Here is a 23,899-nt window from a genome sequence, read left to right on the forward strand (position 1 = left end):
GAAGCAGTGAAACAGAAAACTTTGTTACATGGAACTTTTCCTGTTGCATTCAAAACTGCTTCATTAAATAGTCCTCCAGAATAGACTCTACGGCTTTCAAAGCTAGGAGAAATTGGAGTGACCAGTTTATTCCTTTTATGAAGATTTATCCCTGAGATGCTGAGCGTCTATGTGTCAGAAGCTCCCATCTAACTTTCAAAAGGCAGCTTAATTTCCAATAATACTAATTCAACAAAACTGAGAGTTTACATTAAGCAATTTAACTAATAGGCAAGTATTCTTTGTTGTGCTTCACATTTATTTTGGAGGTGCAAGATCTGCAATTATGACAAAAACCACCACCACCACCTGAGGGTACATTCTGTTTGGCCTTAAATAATTATAGTGGCCCCCACCCCATGTCAGAAATTGGTTTCAGAGTGAACTAGTGACCGTGTTTTTCCAATGAGAAAGGAAAAAAGCTATGGGGCTTCTAGGAAGGTCCCTCCTTCCTAAGAAAAAGACTGAGAATCTCTTCGGATCTCTGGACATTGCTGTGTTTGGATGTGATACCAAAACTGTTGCATCCGTGTGCCAGGAGCCTAGAGGTGAAACCAGTACAGTCATGACCACAAAGCCGAGATGAACACAAGCTGGGACCTTGAGGACATGGATGAGCAGCTGAATCAAGCAGCCCTGAAACTTGTTTGACCTTAGAACTTCCAAATATGTTAGAGAACAGATTTTCTGATAGCTTAAGCCTGGGGAGCAGGAGTGGGAGTAGACAGCCTGTCACTGTGATTGCTGCCAATGGCTGAAAGTGATTTGGAAGAATCATCACATTCTGGATGTAATGTAATGTTTTGGTTTGGTTTTTACAAATCTGCTATCAAATTGATGATGTGGCTCATACTTAGTGATGGTGTCAAGGAAATACAGTACATTAGAGCTGCTGCTCAGAGTGGAAAAGTGCATTTTAGGGAAGATGTCAATTCCTTCAAAACACTTGTAAGTTTGTTTTAATACTAATTGAAATACAAATGGAATTTTCTTGGAAAAAAGAAAAAGTCTATTAATAAATTGAGAGAGAATTTCTATCTGGGTGCACCCATAGGAGAAAAATCCCCATTGCATTCCATCTTTTCATCAGGGCAGCAATAAATATCGTGACTAAAACACAGCAGTCATAGAGTGTGTGAAATACATCTGAGATGAGACCCAGACTGCTGGTCAACATATCACAGAATGATTCTACAGAGGCAAAAAGCATTCCGTCCTCTCTCAGAGGGAGATGAAAAGACATTGGTAGACAAAATGAAGACCTAGCACTCACTGCCACTCCTCCAGACAGAATGTGTTCTGCACTTTCCTGGTATGCTGTTTTGTTCAGACTGTTGTTGGATGTATTCAAAAATTTCCAAAGCACTAACAAAAATGGGAAAGGATCAATTGTGGGAACATTTGGAAACTTCCATTTTGACTGAACAAATGGATTCCATGTAATCCAGGATTACGACAAAGAAGATAAGCATTGTGCAAGGCATAAAGAGAGAAAACCAAGATTTACCTTTAATCTCAGTTGTCACAGGAAAGATAATGACCCATGGGCACAAGAGAAGCGGGAAATAAGATGGGATAAAGCTTGAAGACTTTTGGCTCCACTGATGTCTATAGAGAGCTTTCTGGGAGCTGTATGAAAACCAACTTTACACCACAAAGCCAAGACTAGCAATAATATTCCATGCTTGTTATCTGCCATGCCTAAGAAGGCAATGGTTGTGTAAAGCATGTAAGTTAGAGCCCTGGACTATCCTAATTAAATAGGATGTTCAGGCCGGGCGCGGTGGCTCAAGCTTGTAATCCCAGCACTTTGGGAGGCCGAGACGGGCGGATCACGAGGTCGGGAGATCGAGACCATCCTGGCTAACACAGTGAAACCCCGTCTCTACTAAAAATACAAAAAACTAGCCGGGCGAGGTGGCGGGCGCCTGTAGTCCCAGCTACTCCGGAGGCTGAGGCAGGAGAATGGCGTGAACCCGGGAGGCGGAGCTTGCAGTGAGCTGAGATCCGGCCACAGCACTCCAGCCTGGGCGACAGAGCGAGACTCCGTCTCAAAAAAAAAAAAAAATAAAAAATAAATAAATAAATAAATAAATAAATAGGATGTTCAGCCGTTTTTGCCTTGAGATCATCACTGTCAAAAAGCAGCAACAAATAGATGACAGCAATAATGAAGAAAGCAGTCCCCTGTATTGAAGTTCTGCTCTGTGTTACAAAAAGAGCTTGGTTTATGGCTGTATTTCTCAGAGATGAGAGACAAAATATACAGACAATGGCCAGACCACATATAAAAACAGAACTCTGACCCATGCCCTACAGCTACCTGCCTAGGAAATCAACCCACTTTTCTACAATAAATAGCCCAGGAAGCCACTTGCTGTAAGTCACACTTGTAGGAAGTCAGACTATCTCTAGTAACAATCCAGGAAACTAAACAATAACTCCAGTAACAGTCAGCTCCAAATGGCCAGGACTTGATTAATAACTGACAGCTTCCCAAATTTTTGTTCCTGTTTCTAACTTAGGAGCAACCTAGGAAAGCCAAATATGTACCCTAAACCAATCGCATAGGATGCCGTACATCTAGTTAGCTATCCTCAGCTTCCCCATGCCAACAGCCTCAAATCAGGGAACATGTGAAAAAAAGGATGATACCTTTTCCACTGTAAAGCTTTCCTACTGCTCGGCTGGCCTTTGAGTCTCTCCCAAAATGGAAGTGATGGTGGCTGACTTATTTGTTATAGAATAGATGGCCTTTGCTTTCTCATCTGGTTAGTCTTTATTTTCACAGAAGTTATTGGTGAGCTCCATTTATTAAAGTCATGGGTGCTGATATGGTTTGGCTCTGTTTCCCCACCCAAATCTTACCTTGAATTACCGCATGTGTTAGGGAGGGATCTGATGGGAGGTGATTGGATCATGGGGGCAGTTTCCCTCATGCTTTTCTCATGATAGTGAGTGAGTTCTCACGAGATCTGATGGTTAAGAAGTGTGGCACTCTCTCTCTCTCTCTCTCTCGCCTGCCACCATGTAAGATATGCCTTGGTTCCCCTTCATCTTCTGCCATGATTGTAAATTTCCAGAGACCTTCCCAGCCAAGCAGAACTGTGAGCCAATTAAACCTCTTTTCTTTATAAATTACCCAGCCTCAGGCAGCTCTTCATAGCATTGTGAAAACTGACTAATACAAGTGCTTTTTGAATATGCAGATTCCTGGACTCCCCACAGATTTACAGAATCAAAATCTCTGGGAGTGAGGCGCAGGAATTTGCATTTTCATCCATAGCCCTAGTGGCTCTCATGCATACTAATAATGAGGACCAGCGTCCTAGAATATCTGGCAATTGTCTTTCTTTGGCTTTTGTATCACAACTATGTTATGTGTATGAAATACCTAACTATCTCCACTTGTGTGTTTCAAAAGGTCCTTTTGCCTACAGGAGCAGGCTAAATCTCGTGACATTCCCCACATTCAATCCTCACCCAGAATTCCTGAGCTCTGGGGAAGGTGCCATCTCGAGCCTGATTTGCAAGCCAGAAACACAGGCTTTCTCTTACAGGGAAAATGAAAATACATTTTCAAAATGTGAATAACCCCCAAAATGTCAGGTAAGGCACATAAAACGAAAATCGGGCAGCTTCAGTAGAGAACACAAGACGAAATGAAATGCGACAAATCACTGGAAACGTTGAGGGAAGTAGCAGTTCTGGGTCGGGGAGGCAGAAACAGCTACAACTTGGGAGCTGTGGCCAGTGTGTTCTCTGAGAGGTAGCTGTGCAGACCCAAGCTGTCAACCAACCCCAGAAACCTCTGAGGGGGTGAGTCTGGTAACGCACCCTGACTCTGGTGACTCAGCCTGAGTGGGAGCAGTTTCACTCCCCAACTCTCTGTGTAATCTCATCTTGTGTTTGCAGCCAATACCTACCCAATACAGAAAATTAACGTCTGGGAGGAGGCCAGCAGCTCTTGACATGCAAAGTTCAGATTATTTTCAAGCTTCAAGAAGGGAACCAGCAACAGGGATGAATCAATGAGTAGAGCTACTCACCAGCAAAAAGTGTTGGAATTTTTTCTACGCCACTCCAGCTCCTCATTGCAGTGTTGCTGTAGAGAACTGATGTCCCCAGTTCTGCCCATCTCAGGTATACTCCAGGAGGCTCCCTGGCTGACAGCTTCCTTTCTCTGCCACCTGTGTGAAGGAGCTGCCACTCTCTGTTCTCAGGTCTTAGTGACTGAGGATGGGTCCATTTTTCCTTTTGTTGATGATGTAAGTGGGACTGGTAATTCTATTTTTGGATTGTTCATTTCCCAATCTTTTAAGAAAGGATTTTCTCTGTGAGTGTGAGCTTACAGAAAAGAGCTCTCATTGTCTTTGTGGCAACAACACCAGATAATATTGATAATGCATTGCTGGCAATATCTACCTGCGGTTTTCTGTAAAAAGTGCTATGAGTTTGAGGACATTTACCTAATAGTCTGACTGGGAAATCCTAGATTTTAGTAATTAAAAAAATACATCACGAGGCCGGGTTGGGTGTCTACTCTGGTGAGTAGAGGGCTGTGGGGCACAGAAGCGCGAAGGCCTGGCTGCCGGGCAGGTGAACTCTGCACGGGGTGTGGGGCCCGCGGAAGGGTTCGGAACCGAGTCAGCGAGCCTTGCGAGCAGGATTCGCACCGCAGAGACCCGGAGGTCCTCAGGGGGCGAAGCCCTGGCCTAGGCCCCGCGGAAATGCCCAGCTGCGGTGCTTGTACTTGCGGCGCAGCTGCCGCCCGGCTCGTCACCTCCTCGCTGGCCTCCGCGCAGAGAGGTATTTCTGGTGGTCGCATTCATATACCAGTTTTAGGAAGGCTTGGGACATTTGAAACTCAGATTCTGCGAAGAGCTCCTCTTAGATCTTTTACAGAAACACCAGCATACTTTGCCTCAAAAGATGGGATAAGTAAAGATGGTTCTGGAAATGGAAATAAGAAATCAGCAAGTGAGGGAAGTAGTAAGAAATCAGGCCCTGGGAATTCTGGGAAAGGCGGAAACCAGCTGCGCTGTCCTAAATGTGGCGACTTGTGCACACATATAGAGACCTTTGTGTCATCCACCTGTTTTGTCAGGTGTGAAAAATGTCATCAGTTTTTTGTTGTGCTATCTGAAGCAGACTCAAAGAAAAGCATAATTAAGCATCAGCAGCAGAAGCTGTAAAATTGGCATTCCAACAGAAACCACCACCTCCCCCTAAGAAGATTTATAACTACCTCGACAAGTATGTTGTTGGCCAGTCATTTGCTAAGAAGGTGCTTTCAGTTGCTGTGTACAATCACATTGTGGTGGTTCCATTGCATAAGTTCCGTATGTATTATGGGAATACATGATAATATCCCAGCTAATCTGAGACAGCAAGCAGAGGTTGAGAAGCAGACATCATTAACACCAAGAGAGTTAGAAGTAAGAAGACGGGAGGATGAGTACAGATTTAGAAAATTACTTCAGATTGCTGGAATGAGCCCACATGGTAATGCTTTAGGAGCATCAATGCAGCAACAGGTAAATCAACAGATACCTCAGGAAAAATGAGGAGGTGAAGTATTGGATTCTTCTCATGATGACAGAAAACTTGAAAAAAGTAATATTTTGCTACTTGGACCAACTGGGTCGGGTAAAACTCTGCTGGCACAAACCCTAGTTGAATGCCTTGATATCCGTTTTGCTATCTGTGAGTGTACAACTATGACTCAGGCTGGATACGTAGGCGAGGATATTGAATCTGTGATTGCCAGACTACTCCAAGATGCCAATTACAGTGTGGAAAAAGCACAACAAGGAATTGTCTTTCTGGATGAAGTCGATACGATTGGCAGTGTGCCAGGCATTCATCAGTTACGAAATGTAGGTGGAGAAGGCGTTCAGCAAGGCTTATTAAAACTACTAGAAGGCACAATAGTCAATGTTCCAGAAAAGAATTCCCGAAAGCTCCATGGAGAAAGAGTACAAGTTGATACAACAAACATCCTGTTTGTTGCATCTGGTGCTTTCAGTGGTTTAGACAGAATCATCAGCAGGAGGAAAAATGAAAAGTATCTTGGATTTGGAACACCATCTAATCTGGGAAAAGGCAGAAGGGCTACAGCTGCTGCAGACCTTGCTAATAAAGTGGGGAATCAAATACTCACCAAGACATTGAAGAAAAAGATCGGTTATTGCGTCATGTGGAAGCCAGAGGTCTGATTGAGTTTGGCATGATTCCTGAGTTTGTGGGACAGTTGCCTGTGGTGGTTCCATTGCATAGCCTAGATGAGAAAACACTTGTACAAATACTAACTGAGCCACGAAATGCTGTTATTCCTCAGTACCAGGCCTTATTCAGCATGGATAAGTGTGAACTGAATGTTACTGAGGATGCTTTGAAAGCTATAGCCAGATTGGCACTAGAATGAAAAACAGGTGCACGAGGCCTTCGGTCCATAATGGAAAAACTGTTACTAGAACCAATGTTTGAAGTCCCTAATTCTGATACCGTACGTGTGGAGGTTGACAAAGAAGTAGTAGAAGGAAAAAAGGAACCAGGATACATCCGGACTCCAACAAAAGAATCCTCTGAAGAGGAGTATGACTCTGGAGTTGAAGAAGAAGGCTGGCCCCGCCAAGCAGATGCTGCAAACAGCTAAACTGTCATATTGCTGTCCTGTATATACAGCTTTTCCTTCTTTTGTTTAGGATCATAACTGTCTCTACAGTCTGATATTAAAGGCATTGGATCTATCTTGGATATCATACATGGTCAGAGAAGCCTTTAGGATAAGAATCAGATCATGTATATTATTGTAACATCACATTGATTTTACAGAGGACGTTATGTGGACTTCAATGACACAGTGTTTAGAGATAAAATGTACATTATTTTGGTTCAGTTTTTAAAAAAAAACTATGCTTTAACAAAATTCTTAGGAATTATTTTAAGCAATGCAGGTATTGCAATAACTGTAGATGTTACAATAATGTTACTCCACAAATGGGAAAATAAATTCTTTAAAATTGAATATTGAGAAAAAAATATACATTGCTTTGCCTCTAGCAAATAAGAACAATATCTCTTTGCTGATTCAGCTATATTGAATCTTTCCAAAGCATTTGCTTCAGTTAAAGCAAGTTTCAATTAGTATTATTCTAATTAGAACAATTTCTAAATTTTTACAGATGAGGTTTCACTATGTTGCACAGGCTGGTCTCAAACTTCTGGCCTCAGGGAATCCTCCTACCTCAGCCTCCCGGGTTGTGGGGATTACATGTGCATGCCACCGAAGCAGGCCAATTGTATTTTTTTAATGGACAAATTATAATTGTGTGCATTTATCTGATACAGTGTGATGCTCTAATTCATGTAACGGAGTTCTGGGAAAGGCGTACCAACCCACAGTGGTACCTGTGTGGAAAGATTAAATCAAGCTAATTAACATGCCAATTACCTTGCTTATATTTTTAGTTTTAATAGAGCCAGTAAATCTTTTCACACTCGAATTTAACTTGTATTAAATTATTTATGTTATACAACTTACACAAATTAAATTAATTAACTTGTTTATCTTATATTAAATTAGGCAATTATAATAACTAGTAAAAATTTTATATACTGGTTTGGCATAAACTTAATTTGTTGGAGTAAAAGTAGGCAAGGATTCGATTTTAAAATGAAGCCTTAAAATCTTGAGCTTTATTTTGACTATTTTTTTCTCATTATGTAAGGTATTTTATTATTTATTTTAAAAGTAAGTTTAAGCTTTAATTGAGCTAAGCTTATTCAGTAAGTTTTTTCAATATACCTGGAGAGTAAAGGTTAATTGAGGCTGCAGTTAGGAAGTTTTCTCTCTTTTTAAATTTTCATATTTTGTAGATATGAGGTGTCACTATGTTGCCTAGGCTGGTCTTGAACTCCTGGCCTCAAGTGATCATTTTACTTTTGTCTCTCAAAGTGCTAGGATTACAGGTGTGAGTCATTGCAGCAGGCCAAGAAGAATTCTCTTAAAAGTCATTTTTAAAAATCTGATTGAATTGGTAGTTTTCAATCCCTTCTTTTTTGTTGTTTTGTTGTTGTTGTTGTTTGTTTGGTTGATTTTTTTAGAGACAGAGTTTGTGCTGTCACTCAGGCAAAAGTGCAGTGGTATAACCATAGCTCACTGCAGCCTCAAACTCCTGGGCCCAAGGGATCCTCCCACCTCAGCCTTTCCAGTAGCTGGGACTACATGCATGTGCCATCATGCCTGGCTAGTGTATATATATACACATATATATTATATATATATATATATAATATATATATATATAAAATCGTAGAGACAAGATTCTCACTCTGCTGCTCAGGCTGGTCTCTAACTCAGGGCTCAAGTGATTCTCCATCCCTGGCCTCCCAAAGTGCTGGGATTACGGGCATGAGCTATTGTGCCCGACCCCAATCCCTTCTGTTACCAACTTTAGGTTTATGAATGTGTCCTATTCAGCTATGTGACACACACACACACACACACACACACACACACCCTGTATAGTTTCCAGGTTGTTTTTGTTTTAATAGAGATGGAGTCTCATTATATTGCCCAGGCTGGCCTGGAACTTTTGGGCTCGAGTGATTCTCCCACCTGAGCCTCCTGAGTAGCTGGGACTACAGGCATGAGCCACAGCACTTGGCTTTCCAGGTATCACATTGACACTAGGGGGTCTCCTATCTTCCTTGAGTGGCATAGCCCAGGAAGTTATACCACGCTGTTGTTCTCACACATGGGCAGATTTCTGCAGTCAAGAAAATTAGATCTTCACAGGGACATAGGCAGTGCAAAAATTCTACCACTGATGGACAGTCTGACAATTCCTGCTGCTGGCGTTGGTTCTGAGGTCCAGTTTAGCTCCTAGAACTTCATCTGTCTCCTTATGCCTATCACTCTCCTGTTAGCAGATTCACCACCCACATCAAACTTGTAACTTTTGCTATCTCCATCCTGGAGCTTGTAATCCCAAGCAAGATTTGTTTTAAAAATGTTTGCATTTTGGGCCAGGCGCGGTGGCTTATGCCTGTAATCCCAACACTTTGGGAGGCTAAGGCAGGTGGATCACCTGAAGTCACGAGTTCAAGACCAGACTGACTAACATGGTGAAACCCTGTCTCTACTAAAAGTACAAAAATGAGTGGGGTGTGGTGGTGGGTGTCTGTAACCCCAGCTACTTGGGAGGCTGAGGCAGGAGAATCGCATGAACCTGTGAGGTAGAGGTTGCAGTGAGCCGAGATCGCGCCACTGCACTCCAGCCTGGGCGACAAGAATGAAACTCTGTCTCAAAAAAAAAAAATTTTTTTTTTCATTTCTAGTCGAGATTTAAAACATTCAGTTTGTGTGGGAGAATTGTGTTACCTTTGATTTTTTGTGGTTTCCTAATTCTGCCTTTCAAACAAACACTGTATTATCTAAGAAGCACAGGCATGTGTAAACGTCTTCGTGCGTAAGTATTGCATAAGACCTAAAATTAAGGCCCAACATTATATACGTCCTTGATAGCTGGGGACATTGGGAGGGCCTTACAAGTCTGAACCACAAAGTTTCCCCTTCATGCTGCTCCTGTGGATAAGGTCTCTCAACCAAACAACCCTCCCTATCAAGGAGACCGGTTACAGTTCTTGTTTATTCCTGAATAGCTGGTTTCAGTTCCCTGCCAGACCCTGAAATCACTTAAGCAGCCCAGTCACATTCATTCTGTGAATCCATTCGTTCTTTTTATTTTTTATTTTTTTGGAAATGGAGTCTCATTCTGTCGCCAGGTTGGAGTGCACTGGCACGATCTCGGCTCACTGCAGCCTCCACCTGGGAAGGTTCAACTGATTCTTCTGCCTCAGCCTCCCAAGTAGCTGGGACTACAGGCACATGCCACCATGCCCAGCTATTTTTTTTGTATTTTTAGTAGAGACGGGGTTTCACCACAGTGGCCAGGATGGCCTCAATCAAGATGTGGGTCACCGCGCCCGGACTACCATCCATTCTTTTTTTTTTTTTTTTTTTTGGAGACGGAGTCTTGCTCTGTCGCCCAGGCTGGAGTGCAGTGGCCGGATCTCAGCTCACTGCAAGCTCCGCCCCCCAGGTTTAGGCCATTCTCCTGCCTCAGCCTCCCGAGTAGCTGGGACTACAGGGGCCCGCCACCTCGCCCGGCTATTTTTTTGTACTTTTAGTAGAGACGGGGTTTCACCGTGTTAGCCAGGATGGTCTCGATCTCCTGACCGCGTGATCCGCCTGTCTCGGCCTCCCAAAGTGCTGGGATTGCAGGCTTGAGCCACCGCGCCCGGCCCATCCATTCATTTTTAAAATGAATCTTGCTTGGGACTACAGGCCCCAGAATGGAGATAGCACTTCCTCCTGCAGGAACCAGGGACCACCTCACTCTCCTGACACTACAGAGCCTGCCTTCCGTAGCCCCTGCTTGTTGGGTGCTCCTAAATGCAACGTTTGTGGCCATTCTTAGCATGCAGTGTCCTCCCTCAGGCTGTGAGCATAGGTGGGGCTAATGATCTACTGTTGATTTCATCCACCCAGAATTAACGTCCTGTGTTTTGCCATCCCCACAGCCCTAGGGTGGGAATCCTTTTCTTATAAACGAGGTAAGCAGGAGGCAATTAAAACAATAAAAAAAATTAAAGGAAAGTTTAATGTTCATAAATGTGTTTAACATTAAACCACCGATAGTCTAGAAGCAGCCTTTGAAACTTCTGTAATTTGGAATAGACTTTGGAGCAGCCTTTTACACTTTGGAAGCAGCCTTTGAAACTTCGGTAGTTTGGAAGTTCTGTAATTTGGAATAGACTTTGGAGATGAATCATAATGGCTGAATAGATGCAGGTAGGTGTCCTCCACAGAGAAAACCAGAATAGCAAGTAGATACTCACATTTCAAACAAATGGTCTAGGAGAGAATGCTGGGGTTCACCAGAGAAGAGATGGGAAGCACCAGAAGTAAGCAGAGGGTCCGAGGCAGCTTGCCCGCCTGGGATTGACTGAGCTGGGAGAGACTCCTGGATGTGGGGGGGCAATAAGAGGGACAGCTTCTGGGCTCCACACTCCCAAACGGGCTTTTATAGTCTTGGCTACAGGAGAAACACCGGACTCACCAGGGCCTCAGGCCTGACATACGAAGCTGCCTAAAGATGTTGCTGCAGAAAGGGAACCCACACGCACTCCCACAGGCATCTGAACCCTGGGCAGCCTCAGATGGGCACCATTTTGAGCCCAGACATCAGGTATCTACGGACAGCTGCTGCCACTGTGCTGCTGCAAGAAGGCGGAAGGGAGACCAGGCACTCCCACGCACCCCTGGGAGGGTCACTGCCGCCCTGCCGAAGGCTGCAGTTGAGACTTAGACGTGAGCAGACTGCATTCCCCATAGCTTCTTGCCCATGCTGCTTGCATGGGAGGGACCTCAGCCTCTGTGGTTGCAGGCCCAAGGTGCAGTTTTCACAGTTGAAGTTCAGGCTGTGCCCCACCCTTGGCCTCAGTTAGAGTTGACTTGGCTGCAGCTGTGGCCCGGTTTAGGCGGGACAGGGAGTCCAGGCTCTCCTATACATACTCAGGATAATACTCAACACCCTGCTGTGGGATGATGCTTTTCTAGGAGGGGTCTCTGTCTTGCCTGGTCACAAGCCCACAGCTGGCACCATTTTAAGTGTTTAACACTTGGCTGTGCCCCGCCCTCCAGGTGAGTTTGAGGTGATGTGTTCCACACCCTGCTGGGAGAGGAACAGGGTAGACCAAACTCTCTTACCAAACAGGGTAGTCCAAGCTCTCCAGGGTACACCATACACAGGACAATGACCACTGCAGTGCTACAAGTGACTGTGGGACTGGGGACAAGCCTGCCAACTGATCGCATCTTCTTATAACACCAACATGGAGGGCTTGAGTCCCAGTGAGCTGCTCCCCCACTGCTACTGCTATCTCCCATGCCACACCAGCTGTCCAGGGGCCTGAGAACCTGCCCACACACCGGGATCATCGCTCCCACTACTAGCTTCTAAGCCAGACATCTGGAGGCCCAAGAATCAGCCCCTAGAACCCACTAACTCGAACCAGGGTATGCGGCTCTGGGGCCTAAAAACAGTCACTCTCATCCCACTGCTGCCACTACTGGGGCCAAAGACTGGCTCAGTTGACATCCAAGTCCCCAGTTAAACTTTACTACAACCTCAACTAATAGCTGTAGCTTAAGCCTCTGAGGAAATCACAGATACCACTGACCCCGAATACTGCCAAAGAAGTCATACAAAGACCACTCTACTGCAGGTCAACCGGGATAATTTCCCTAACCCCTTCATGAGACTTGTGACAGGGGTACTCAAAATACCTGTAGCGCTCAATTGCTCACCAGTGGGTGGGGTGGGGTGGGGGTGGAGCATGCTGGCAAGGGGATGCAGGAGCCAGGGCAGGCGTGTTTTGGGCACTGGCAGGAGCACAACTCTGTACTGGCCCTGCGGCAGCATCTGGGGGATGCTCACAACCCATGAAGCCTCAGAGGGAGTGTCGCAGTCAGTGCTCTTTTGGCTCTGCCATCCACGAATGGCTTAGGTGTTTAACAGCTCGTTGTGACAGCCCTGTGTATCCTGAGCTCCTGCTCAGTGTCCAGGAAGAATCAGGTTGCATGAACGAATTGAAGATAGTAAATGTGGAAATTTTATTGCCAATGAAGGTGGCTCTCAGTGGAAAGGGGAGCTGGAAAGGGGATGAAACAGGAAGGTATTTTTCCCCCGAAGTCTGGCCGTCCCCAGCTGGGCTCCTCTCCAAAGCTATGCCATCAGGCCATCCCTCTGAAGTCAAATTGCTTCTCTCTGAAGTTCATCTGTAGTCTCTGATGTCCAGCTGCTTCTCCTCTTCTTCCCTTCTCTGCTCTCTGCCAGTGGAGCCTGGGGATTTTATGGGTACGGGACAGGGGCAGGGGTGACGGGGCAGGCCAGGAGTGGTTTTGGAAAAGGCAACATTTGAGCAGGAAAACAGGGATGTAAAGTTCCCCCATGGGCCGTGGTTCCAGCCTTGAGGGTGGGTCTCTTACCAGGGACCCTGCCCTTTTGTGCCTAGAATTTTCCTGCCTCCTGTTCCTATCACAGTGCCCCAAATCAAAGTGTCTTAACAACGTACATCCTCAGGAAAAAATCATCCCCTACAAAAGCAATTTTAACAAACTGGAACAAGTGACTTGGCTGCTACACCCAATGTGTAGATATCAACAGAAGGACACAGTCACCATGAAAAAGCAGGAAGATATGACACCACGTGAAAGATCATAACAATTGTCCAGCAGTAGATCCCAATAACAAAGAATTCCTCAAAATGCCAGATAAAGACTTAAAAATATGGATCTTAAAGAAAATGTGATGCAATAGAAATCTGAAAACCAACACAAAGAAATCAGAAATTCAGTTTGGAATATGAATGAGAAATTTACCAAGAAGATACAGATATCATAAACTTCTATAATTTGGCTATTGCACAGCATGATGCATATAGTAAAAGAAAATGTATATTTCAAAATTATTAAGAGAGTACATTTCAAGTGTTCTTACCACGGAAAAATGTCAAATATTGAAGGTAATAGATATGTTAATTTCCTTGAGTTTAATTATTCCACCTTGAATTCATCAATCATGCTGCATCCCATAAACACAACTATAATTTGTCAATTTAAAATAAAAAATTAAAAAAATAAACTTAAGAGGTTTATTTTTACTTTTATTTTTATGCTTTTTAAAATTCACATCCAATTTATAGCCCTTTAAAAATATATTTACATTTCAAGATACACATTTGATGGAACATGTACATTTGTCAGTGCTTAGAAAGTTCCAGTCCTATACTCCCAAAAAAAGACAAAAAACAAAAACAAAAAACAAAGTTAGCCAGATGTGGTAGAATGTGCCATGTGAGTGTAGTGCCAGCTACTTAGGAGACTGAGGTAGGAAGATCACTTGAGCCCAGGAGGTTGAGGCTGCAGTGAGCTGAGATCATGCCACTGCACTCCAGCTTAGATGACAAAGTGAGATCCTGTCTTGAAAAAAAATAATAAGAAGAAGAAAAGAAAATTTCTAAGATTTTCCTCCCATCCGCTCACTCCAACACTCATAGCCTGAGCATCTTCCCAAGATGCATCTCAACAACTCACTGAGATGAGAATTATTTCCTCTCAACTGTGAAGAAAGAAAAATTGAGGAATTATGAGACAAAGACAAGGAGAAGAGAGGAAAGATTTCAGAATTAGCCAGAGATAAAACAACAGTGTCTCAGGTGATGACTATCTAAGGTTGGTGTCACGTGGGTAGTAAAAAGAATTCACCAAGACAGTTGTAGGTAAAGAAAGGCAGATTTTTTAAGCAAAAATAGAAAAATATGTTGCAAGAAAGCAAAGGCAAAACAGCAAGTGGAGAGCTGACTGCGAAGAGACAAAGGCTTGCTGGGGATTTTATAGGATGGTGCTTGTGCTGGAGGGAGCTACTTACAGTACTGATAATGGCAAGGTTGCAGTGAGCTGATTTGCATTTTTCTGTTTTTAAATGAAATTTAGGCCGGGCGCGGTGGCTCAAGCCTGTAATCCCAGCACTTTGGGAAGCTGAGACGGGGGGATCACGAGGTCAGGAGATCGAGACCATCCTGGCTAACATGGTGAAACCCCGTCTCTACTAAAAAATACAAAACACTAGCCGGGCCAGGTGGCGGGCGCCTGTAGTCCCAGCTACTCGGGAGGCTGAAGCAGGAGAATGGCGTGAACCCCGGAGGCGGAGCTTGCAGTGAGCTGAGATCTGGCCACTGCACTCCAGCCTGGGCAACAGAGCGAGACTCTGTCTCAAAAAAAAAAAAAGAAAAAGAAAAAAGAAAGAAATTTAACTTGGCTTTTACTGCATTTTTAAAATGTAAAAATGTAAAAACAAACACAACATAGTATTTCAATGCTGTACCTTTATGCAAATGACTTCATCTATCTTTTTAAAACTTGCTGTGATATAGCTAATGCTAAAACTGACACAGCTTCACTTTCTTCTTTTTCTCTATACTGAAAGCTGCAGAAATACACCTTTAACTCCAAGGCAATTTGGTTGAAGCCCTCAAAATAAAAAGTATACATCCACTTCCACTGCCCTGACTTTCCCCACATTGTGAATTGTGATTCTCTGTGCCATGTTAGTAGATTAGGCAGGCTATATATAATTTGTACAAAACATCTTTAGCCAGGGTAAGGCTTTAGAAACTATCTTAAAAAGAAACTTGTCAAAATATTTTTGATATTTAGGACAAATACTAAATATTATAATTTTCTCCCAGCACATCTGTTTACACAGCCCAATTAGCTAGGTGACCTGTTAAAGACCGGCTTATGGAATGAATAGGTGAAGTCATTTCCTGAGCCAAAAGATACAGATAATAAATGTTAATAATAGCAGCAGACTAAAAAATTCCTTTTTTTTGCTTTCCATAGTCAACGGTTTTAGCAAAAGAACTTTAGAAAATGACAGATTTTTTTGGTAAAGTTAATGCCTGAAAAGAGTTTAATAAAGAACATCCAAGGCCTGATTGCTATTTTTCTGCATGTCACTTCTAGTTACTTTCTGTAAGTTACATTCAGTTACCATCAGACATCTTACTGATGCATGGAAAAATGCCCCAGAAACTTGCAATGGCTTACATACATTTTACATTACATGTATTACCTCTTAAAACCCCCAACAGAATAAAGTCTTAGCAAACACAAATTTTAATTTCTGAACACCCTTCCAGTAAGACTGTAAAGGTGGGAGGAAGGGGAGGAAGGATTTGTTTTTTGTTTTCCTAGTCTACTTGATTAAAATTTAATCTTCCAAGGGTTTGTTTAGCTCACTATCCAGGCTGCTAGCATTATGATGAACATTATGACTTCTTTCCAGGGTCAAAAAATGACATTTGAAAGTAACGTAAATGCTATGACATGATTTTCCCAAGCATGACCTCATCTTGAAACATTAGAATATTTAAGAATTCTAAAGATTGGTATACCACCACTGCACCAGATTTTTTTTATTTTATTTTATTTTTTATTTATTATTATTATACTTTGAGTTCTAGGGTACATGTGCATAACGTGCAGGTTTGTTACATATGTATACTTGTGCCATGTTGCTGTGCTGCACCCATCAACTCATCAGCACCCATCAACTCGTCATTTACATCAGGTACAACTCCCAGTGCAATCCCTCCCCCCTCCCCCCTCCCCATGATAGGCCCTGGTGTGTGATGTTCCCCTTCCCGAGTCCAAGTGATCTCATTGTTCAGTTCCCACCTATGAGTGAGAACATGCGGTGTTTGGTTTTCTGTTCTTGTGATAGTTGGCTAAGAATGATGGTTTCCAGCTGCATCCATGTCCCTATAAAGGACACAAACTCATCCTTTTTTATGGCTGCATAGTATTCCATGGTGTATATGTGCCACATTTTCTTAATCCAGTCTGTCACTGATGGACATTTGGGTTGATTCCAAGTCTTTGCTATTGTGAATAGTGCTGCAATAAACATACGTGTGCATGTGTCTTTATAGCAGCATGATTTATAATCCTTTGGGTATATACCCAGTAATGGGATGGCTGGGTCATATGGTACATCTAGTTCTAGATCCTTGAGGAATCGCCATACTGTTTTCCTTTAATTATTCCAACAGCTACAGGAATTTTTTTTATAGTTTTTTAATTTTATGAAATTAAAGCTGAAGAAAATAACTGATTTAGAAACCATAATAAAAGGAGAAATACTTAGCCAGAGATATCAGTTCTTCCTGAAAAAGGATAGGTTACCTCCTCTCATTGCAGTTTTTGTCAAGGTATCTTAACTGGTTTCAGGTAGAATGAAAAATTCACCTTAAAAATAGAAACAAACAAAAGGGACATTAACTAATAAAAATATGCTCAAATTTACTGACAGAATCATGGGCACTTCATACAATACTTAGACTCTACCAGTTTTAAGTAAAATAACGAAAAAATTACAATTACAAAGCCAGTCTTTTCCCTTGGGGAAACCAAAATCCACTTTTGACCAATTGTTCCCTGCATATACATATACTGTATATTATTATAAACTTCTTCAGAGAAGCAAAGCATCTTTGTCTTCCCGACACTGGATTATTTAGCATGTTAGGTTTTTACATCAGGAAGGCAACTGCATGACTTGTATTTTTCTACCAGCTGAGGATCTGGTGATAGCTGGGTGCAAGAAGTTTGTGAATTATTTATACAGGAGGGCTATTTGTCCTGGACCATGAAGAAAGGCAGACTTATAGCTTATCTGCTTCTTCTTTTTGCTTTCCCCTGCTCCCACCAGGCTGACTCTTCTGCCCTTATTAGAACTCCACAAACAGGAGTTCCCCTTCAAGCCCTCCGTATCCCTCATCCCTCCCTCATACCTTTAGTTAAGAGCAAGGTAGGGGCCTTTACCTGATACAGCTCCGGGAGATGGGAGATGAGTGACACTGAGACTTCGTACCCAGAACCTTCAGCTTCACAAGAAACTTCTGCTGGGGGCCAAAGGACTCGGGACAGCAGAGCTCAAAGCAGGGCCAGAAGGTGCAGTTGGAGCCACAGCGACGGGTCTGCTCTAAGGACAAGATGGCATCATCGTAACAGCACTGCTCCGAAGGGTTGTAGATCTTGTTCCCACACCTGGGCGCCGGCTGGCACAGCCATGGTCCTGAGTCAACAGGAGCATCTAGGGGCAGACATTGATGGTGTGCATCCAAGGAAGAACAGATACTCAATTCCCGGTCTCTCTTCCCAACGTCACCTCTTCCCTTTTCATTCTTCCCTGTCCTGTCCTTACCTGTAGTTCCTTGTGAACACTGGGAGAGGAAGACTGTTATCCCCCAGACAAGAACTAAGGGAGAAAGAAAAAAGGTTGAACATGGAGCTGAGAATGTGACAAGTACGGAAACAAACAAACAAAAAAAACAGGGGTTAGGGTGGTTTAAAGGTGGAGATTATCACTTGGGGCTAAATCTGTATGGGATCCTGTTCAGGCAGGCTCTGAGCAGCACGCTCGTCACGCTTTGAGATAACTAGAAGGTAACAGGAGGCTGGAATAATGTTAGGGATAAAGGGGAATGAATTGGGTTGAGGTTTGGGAGCTGCACTGGGGATGGGATGAGATGATGTTTGGATTTGGGGTCCTACTTACCCAAGATGCAGCATCGTGGCATCATGCTTCCAAAGAGGCTCTCAGAGAACTAAAGGAGAGGGGTAAAAGGCTGGAACTTATGGATGCAGGCTAAATGGGCTTGTCTGTTACCCTGGTAAGTTTACTGATTGGACGGTTGCTGATCGTGCCACCTGCAGTCTCCCAAGCACACTCCTTGAAAGTAACTGAAGTCTCCCAAGCACATTCCTTAGTTTCTGTAAGGAGGAGACTGGGTGGCGTAAGGGACCAGAGAGCCGAATATTGCAGACTGACTAATTGCATTCTCTGTATACTGTTCCCAGACCTCAGGGTGAATGAACGTAGGTTGGTCCTACTCCAAGTTAGGCTTCTAAGAGTTTTCGAGCTCTGGCATTGATGAGGAGAGAGTGCCCAACTAAGCTCTAATCAGAGAGAATACTTCAGCCACTTCCCTATCTGGTTTCACATCCTTCCCTTCCTAATGCTTGTTTCTTCTAAATTCCCCAAGCACGATGTCTCTGGAAATGTCAAGGGGACCCTTTCTGAAGCCACTTTGTTTTTTGCTCTGGAGTCATTAGAGTTGTCACCTGCCCTAGCAGATGAGTCATGGCTCTGGAAACTTCAATAAGGGGGGTGGGGGTGGAGAATAGCAATGGCCCAAATCTCCTGGTGTGCTTGGTGCAAGGATTCAGAGACCTCAAGCATCTTAGTTACATGGTCAGGGAAAGTACTAAACACCTGCTTTTCATAATCATATTATATTAGTGGCCAATGATATGTGATGTAGTACTTAGATGTGTGTAGTACTTAGGTGTGCAGACAGAGGGAATGGAAGGGCAGGGCAAACTGAGGCCTGCCAGGCAAGTGCCAGCTAAGGAAGGGCTTGGACAATTTCAAATAATCCCAAAGCTGTGGAAAGGACCTCAGCCTTCATGGGTGTGTGATGATTCCATCAGAAAATGTCTAAGGATTGGCCAGACTTTCCATCCTTCACTTGCTGGCACAGCACAGGGATGAGTTCATCCAGCCTGTACGATAGCCTTTGAAATGGTTCTCCTTTTCTGAGCTTCGTTCTTAGGTTCCTCTACATGTGCGGAGGTGTGGGGTGTGGTTTGGATGCACAAGGCTGCTTTTCCCTACTCCGGAACCTAAGAAGGCCAACAATGTGAAGATTCCTAGTGAGCCCAGGCTATCAGCTTGTTTACTACCAAATGTTAAAAAGAAACGTTCGAGTTTGATTAGGTAAATTACAAAGGACAAATAATAATATCTTTAATATACAATTATCATTCTTCTTCCAGATGAAACTTCAGCTTGACTATTGGGCATTGGGAAGTTAATGTGTACTTAACTTTTCATCTTACAGAAGTGGCGAGGGGCAACTTGAAGGGATAATTTTTAATACATTTTATAATGATAATCATTTAGATAAATTATCCTTAATGTTGTATCTCATTAATACTAAGATGTCATTGAAAGACACACTGTTGTTTTACAACTCTAAGATGCAATCTCATCACTTAGAATGTTTATACTTATTAACAGAGCTTCTTGCTCTGTTGAGACGTAGACTTTTGGAAGGCAAATAGAAAAATAAAAATATGTGGGAAATAAATGTGTTAAAGATTTCTTAAAATGTCTCCACATTTGGAGACTGCCTCCTATGAATCATCTTTCAACCCCAGATTGGTTCCTGTGCTTTCTTACACAACATCGTTCTCAGTTCTACCAACAGCACTGGTCATGCAGAGTTTGGTTTTATTCTAAGCTGCTGACACCCATGCTGCAAGTTATCATTGAACTGGTGCCACTAGCCCCTTCTTTCTTTGAATTTTCTTTCATCTACTCCTAGAGATTTTGACAACTCCTTCTGCCTTTCTTTCTTTTTTTTAAATTATACTTTATGTTCTAGGGTACATGTGTACAACGTGCAGGTTTGTTACATATGTATACATGGGCCATGTTGTTTTCCTTGTGCTAGGCAATCCTTTTGTGCCTATCTCAGAAACAAAATGTGATACTCTTCATCCCTTTGTCTTCTTGTGCCCCATAAAGCACTTGGTTATTGATTTGCAAGAAAATATGTACCTGGGTTTATTCCTAAAACAATGAGTATGTGCTTCATTAACAGTAAATTTACATCATGGTCTTCTACTAATGTGTCATTCTGCACACACAACACACGAGCCAAATCATGGTGTTTTCTGATATTTAAAATGACAATTACACTCAACACATGAAACATAAGCAATCCACACAACTTAATTGAAGTGTCAAGAATATTAACCTGAAGACTTAGTTTGTCCCTGTACAAGCGACAGCAGCTATGTCACTCTGCTTGTCTGACAGCTATTGCAAGACCTTATTGATGATAAGTTGCATCACTAGTTCAAGGATATGGGAATGTAGACTATATATGTACATCTCTGAGTGGAGGAGAGTCATTTTAATTTGAAACTGAGTATTTATGAGGATCAGATGAAGTCACACTTGAAAAAGCTCCCAGCACAGTAGCTGGCATGTGTCAAGCTCTTAGTGTTTTCTCTTCTCAACTGTGCTTTCTTAAGAAAGCTGCAAAACAGGCTGGCACAGTGGCTCACACCTGTAATCCTGGCACTTCGGGAGGCTGAGGCAGGAGAATAGCTTAAAGCCAGAAGTCCAAGACCAGCCTGGGCAACAAAGTGAGACCCTGTCTGTGCCAGAAAACAAAAATAAAATTAGTTGGGCATGGTGGCGCATGCCTGCATTCCCAGCTACTCGGAAGGCTGAGGTGGGAGGATCACTTCAGCCCAGGAGTTCGGGGCTGCGGTGAGCTGTGATGGCACCACTGTAATCCAGCCTGGGTGACTGAGTGAGATGCTGTTGAAAGGAAAGAAGAAGGAAGGAAGGAGAAGAAGAGAATAAGAAAGAAAGAGCAAAATATACACATCTTGTTCCATGAACTATTGACAATTTAGGTCATAGGCAATCATCCTTAGTCTAAATTTTCTTGAAGGAAGAAATAACTTTCTGGCACTAAGTTTCAACATAATTTAGGTACTGGACAATTTTTGCTGATTTAATGAAAATTATCAATCCTCCTCCCAGAAAATTGTTCTTAAACGGATGTATAGGTAGATAGGTAAGATGTGTAGGTAGGTAGGTAGGTAGGTAGATAGGTGATGGATGGATGGATGGGTGGTTGGATGACAGATAGATGTTAGATTGATAGATGACAGACTGCATGCAATTTCCTTTTTTAGTCACTAATTTTACTTTTTTAAAATGTTAAAAATTTAATTTTTCATAAGTTATTGGGGTACAGGTGGTATTTGGTTACATGAGTAAGTTCTTTAGTGGCGATTTGTGAGATTTTCGTGCACCCATCACCTGAGCAGTATACACTGCACCCTATTTGTAGGCTTTTATCCCTCACCCCCTCCCAACCTTCCCCCTAAGTTCCCAACGTCCATTGTATCATTCTTATGCCTTTGCACCCTCATAGCTTAGCTCCCACATATTGGTGAGAAGATATGATGTTTGGTTTTCCATTCCTGAGTTACTTCACTTAGAACAGTTTCTCCAATCTCATCTACGTTGTTGCAAATGCTGTTAAATCATTACTTTTTTTTATGGCTGAGCAGTATTCCATTGTATATATATACATGCCACAGTTTCCTTTTTTTTCTGCATTAAACTTTTTAAATGGGTCTCAAAATTCTGTGATAAATTTTTGGTCAAGCTGTTTCCATTAAAAAGTACTGATTTAAAAAACTAGTAACTTAAAACTGCCACACGCAACAAAGAAAACCAAAGTGGTCCACAAAACATTCTCCTTTCCTTTTGAAGGTTTTATGATGCATTGTTATCCCTAACCAGTCTTTTATTACTAAAGTTAAATGGCCAATTGAAACAAACAGTTCTCAGACTGTTCTTCCAGCACCGATTAAGACCGGGGTGGCAGGTATTAGGGATAATATTCATTTACCCTTCTGAGCTTTCTGGGCAGACTTGGTGAGCTTGCCAGCTCCAGCAGCCTTCTTGTCCACTGCTCTGATGATACCCATGGCAACTGTCTGTCTCACATCATGAACAGCAAAGCGACCCAGAAGTGGATAGTCCTAGAAGCTCTCAACACACGTGGGTTTGCCAGGAACCACATCAACGATGGCAGCATCACCAGACTTAAAGAATTTAGGGCCATCTTCCAGCTTTTTACCAGAATGGTGATCAATCTTTTCCTTCAGCTCAGCAAACTTGCATGCAGTATGAGCCATGTGGCAATCCAGTACAGGGGCATAGCCAGTGCTGATTTGGCCTGGATGGTTCAGGATAATCACCTGAGTGGTGAAGCCAGCTGCTTCTATTGGTGGGTCGTTTTTGCTGTCACCAGCAACGTTGCCAAGATGAACATCTTTGACAGACGCATTCTTGACATTGAAGCCCACATTGTCCCCAGGAAGAACTTCACTCAAAGCTTCGTGGTGCATTTCGACAGATTTTACTTCAGCTGTAACACTGACTGGAGCAAAGGTGACCACCATACCAGGTTTCAGAACACCAGTCTTCACTCAGCCAACAGGAACAGTACCAGTACCACCAATTTTGTAGACATCCTGGAGAGGCAGGTGCAAGGGCTTGTCAGTTGGATGAGCTGGTGTCAGCTGGATTCGGTCCAGAGCCTCAAGCAGCATGGTTCCACTGGCATTGCCATCCTTACAGATGACTTTCCATCCCTGGAACCAAGGCATGTTAGCACTTGGCTCCAGCATGCTGTCACCATTCCAACCAGAAATTGGCACAAATGCTACTGTGATGGGGTTGTAGCCAATTTTCTTAATATAAGTGCTGACTTCCTTAACGATTTCCTCATATTTCTTCTGGGTGTAGGGTGGCTAGGTAGAATCCATTTTGTTAACACCAACAGTTAGTTGTTTCACACCCAGTGTGTAAGCCAGAAGGGCATGCTCTCAGGTCTGCCTATTCTTGGAGATACCAGCTTCAAATTCACCAACACCAACAGCAACAATCAGGACAGTACGGTCAGCCTAAGATGTCCCTGTAATCACATTTTTGGTGAAGTCTCTGTGTCCTGAGGCATCAATGTCCAATGACGACAATGTTGAGATGAGTCTTTTCCTTTCCCATTTTGGCTTTTAGGGGTGTTCTGGTGGCAAACTCATTGCAAAAAAGTACCACAGTTTCTTTATCCACTCGTTGACTGATGGTTATTTGGGTTGGTTCCACGATTTTGCAATTGGAATTGTGCTGCTATAAACATGCATGTGTCAGTATCTTTTTCGTATAATGACTTCTTTTCCTCTGGGTAGACACCCAGTAGTGGGATTGCTGGGTCAAATGGTAGTTCTACTTTTAGTTCTTTACGGAATCGCCACACTGTTTTCCATAGTGGCTGTACTAGTTTACATTCTCACCAGCAGTGTAGAAGTGTTCTCTGATCACTGCATCCATGCCAACATCTACAGTTTTTTGATTTTTTGATTATGGCCATTCTTGCAGGAGTAAGGTGGTATCGCATTGTGGTTTTGATTTGCACTTCCCTAATCATTAGTGATGTTGAGCATTTTTAATTATGTTTATTGGCCATTTGCATATCTTCTTTGGAGAATTTTCTTTTCATGTCCTTAGTCCACTTTTTGATGGGATCGTTTACTGATTTGTTTGAAATCCACAATCCCTATCAAAAT

General features: G+C 42.9%; 1 protein-coding gene and 3 pseudogenes across 2 annotated transcripts; 1 reads left to right on the plus strand and 3 right to left on the minus strand.

Annotated features, from left to right (window-relative positions):
* Positions 1-1,217: 1,217 nt before the first annotated feature.
* LOC112611893 lies at positions 1,218-3,554 on the minus strand (annotated as a pseudogene).
* A 1,034-nt stretch (positions 3,555-4,588) lies between these two features.
* Positions 4,589-7,074, plus strand: LOC112613148 (annotated as a pseudogene). The gene is made up of 2 exons (XR_003116919.1): positions 4,589-5,352; positions 5,387-7,074. The product of XR_003116919.1 is annotated as an ATP-dependent Clp protease ATP-binding subunit clpX-like, mitochondrial (transcript).
* A 10,419-nt stretch (positions 7,075-17,493) lies between these two features.
* Positions 17,494-18,258, minus strand: IGFL3 (IGF like family member 3). Its single transcript, XM_025365863.1, has 3 exons — positions 18,234-18,258; positions 17,880-17,933; positions 17,494-17,768 (listed from the first exon to the last, which is right to left on the minus strand). Exons 1-3 carry the CDS (start codon positions 18,256-18,258, stop codon positions 17,494-17,496), a joined length of 354 nt encoding a protein of 117 aa, XP_025221648.1.
* Positions 18,259-22,149: 3,891 nt separating this feature from the next.
* LOC112612721 lies at positions 22,150-23,116 on the minus strand (annotated as a pseudogene).
* Between the last annotated feature and the right edge of the window lie 783 nt (positions 23,117-23,899).

Source organism: Theropithecus gelada, chromosome 19, assembly GCF_003255815.1.
Source record: "Theropithecus gelada isolate Dixy chromosome 19, Tgel_1.0, whole genome shotgun sequence".
Lineage (NCBI taxonomy): Eukaryota > Metazoa > Chordata > Mammalia > Primates > Cercopithecidae > Theropithecus > Theropithecus gelada.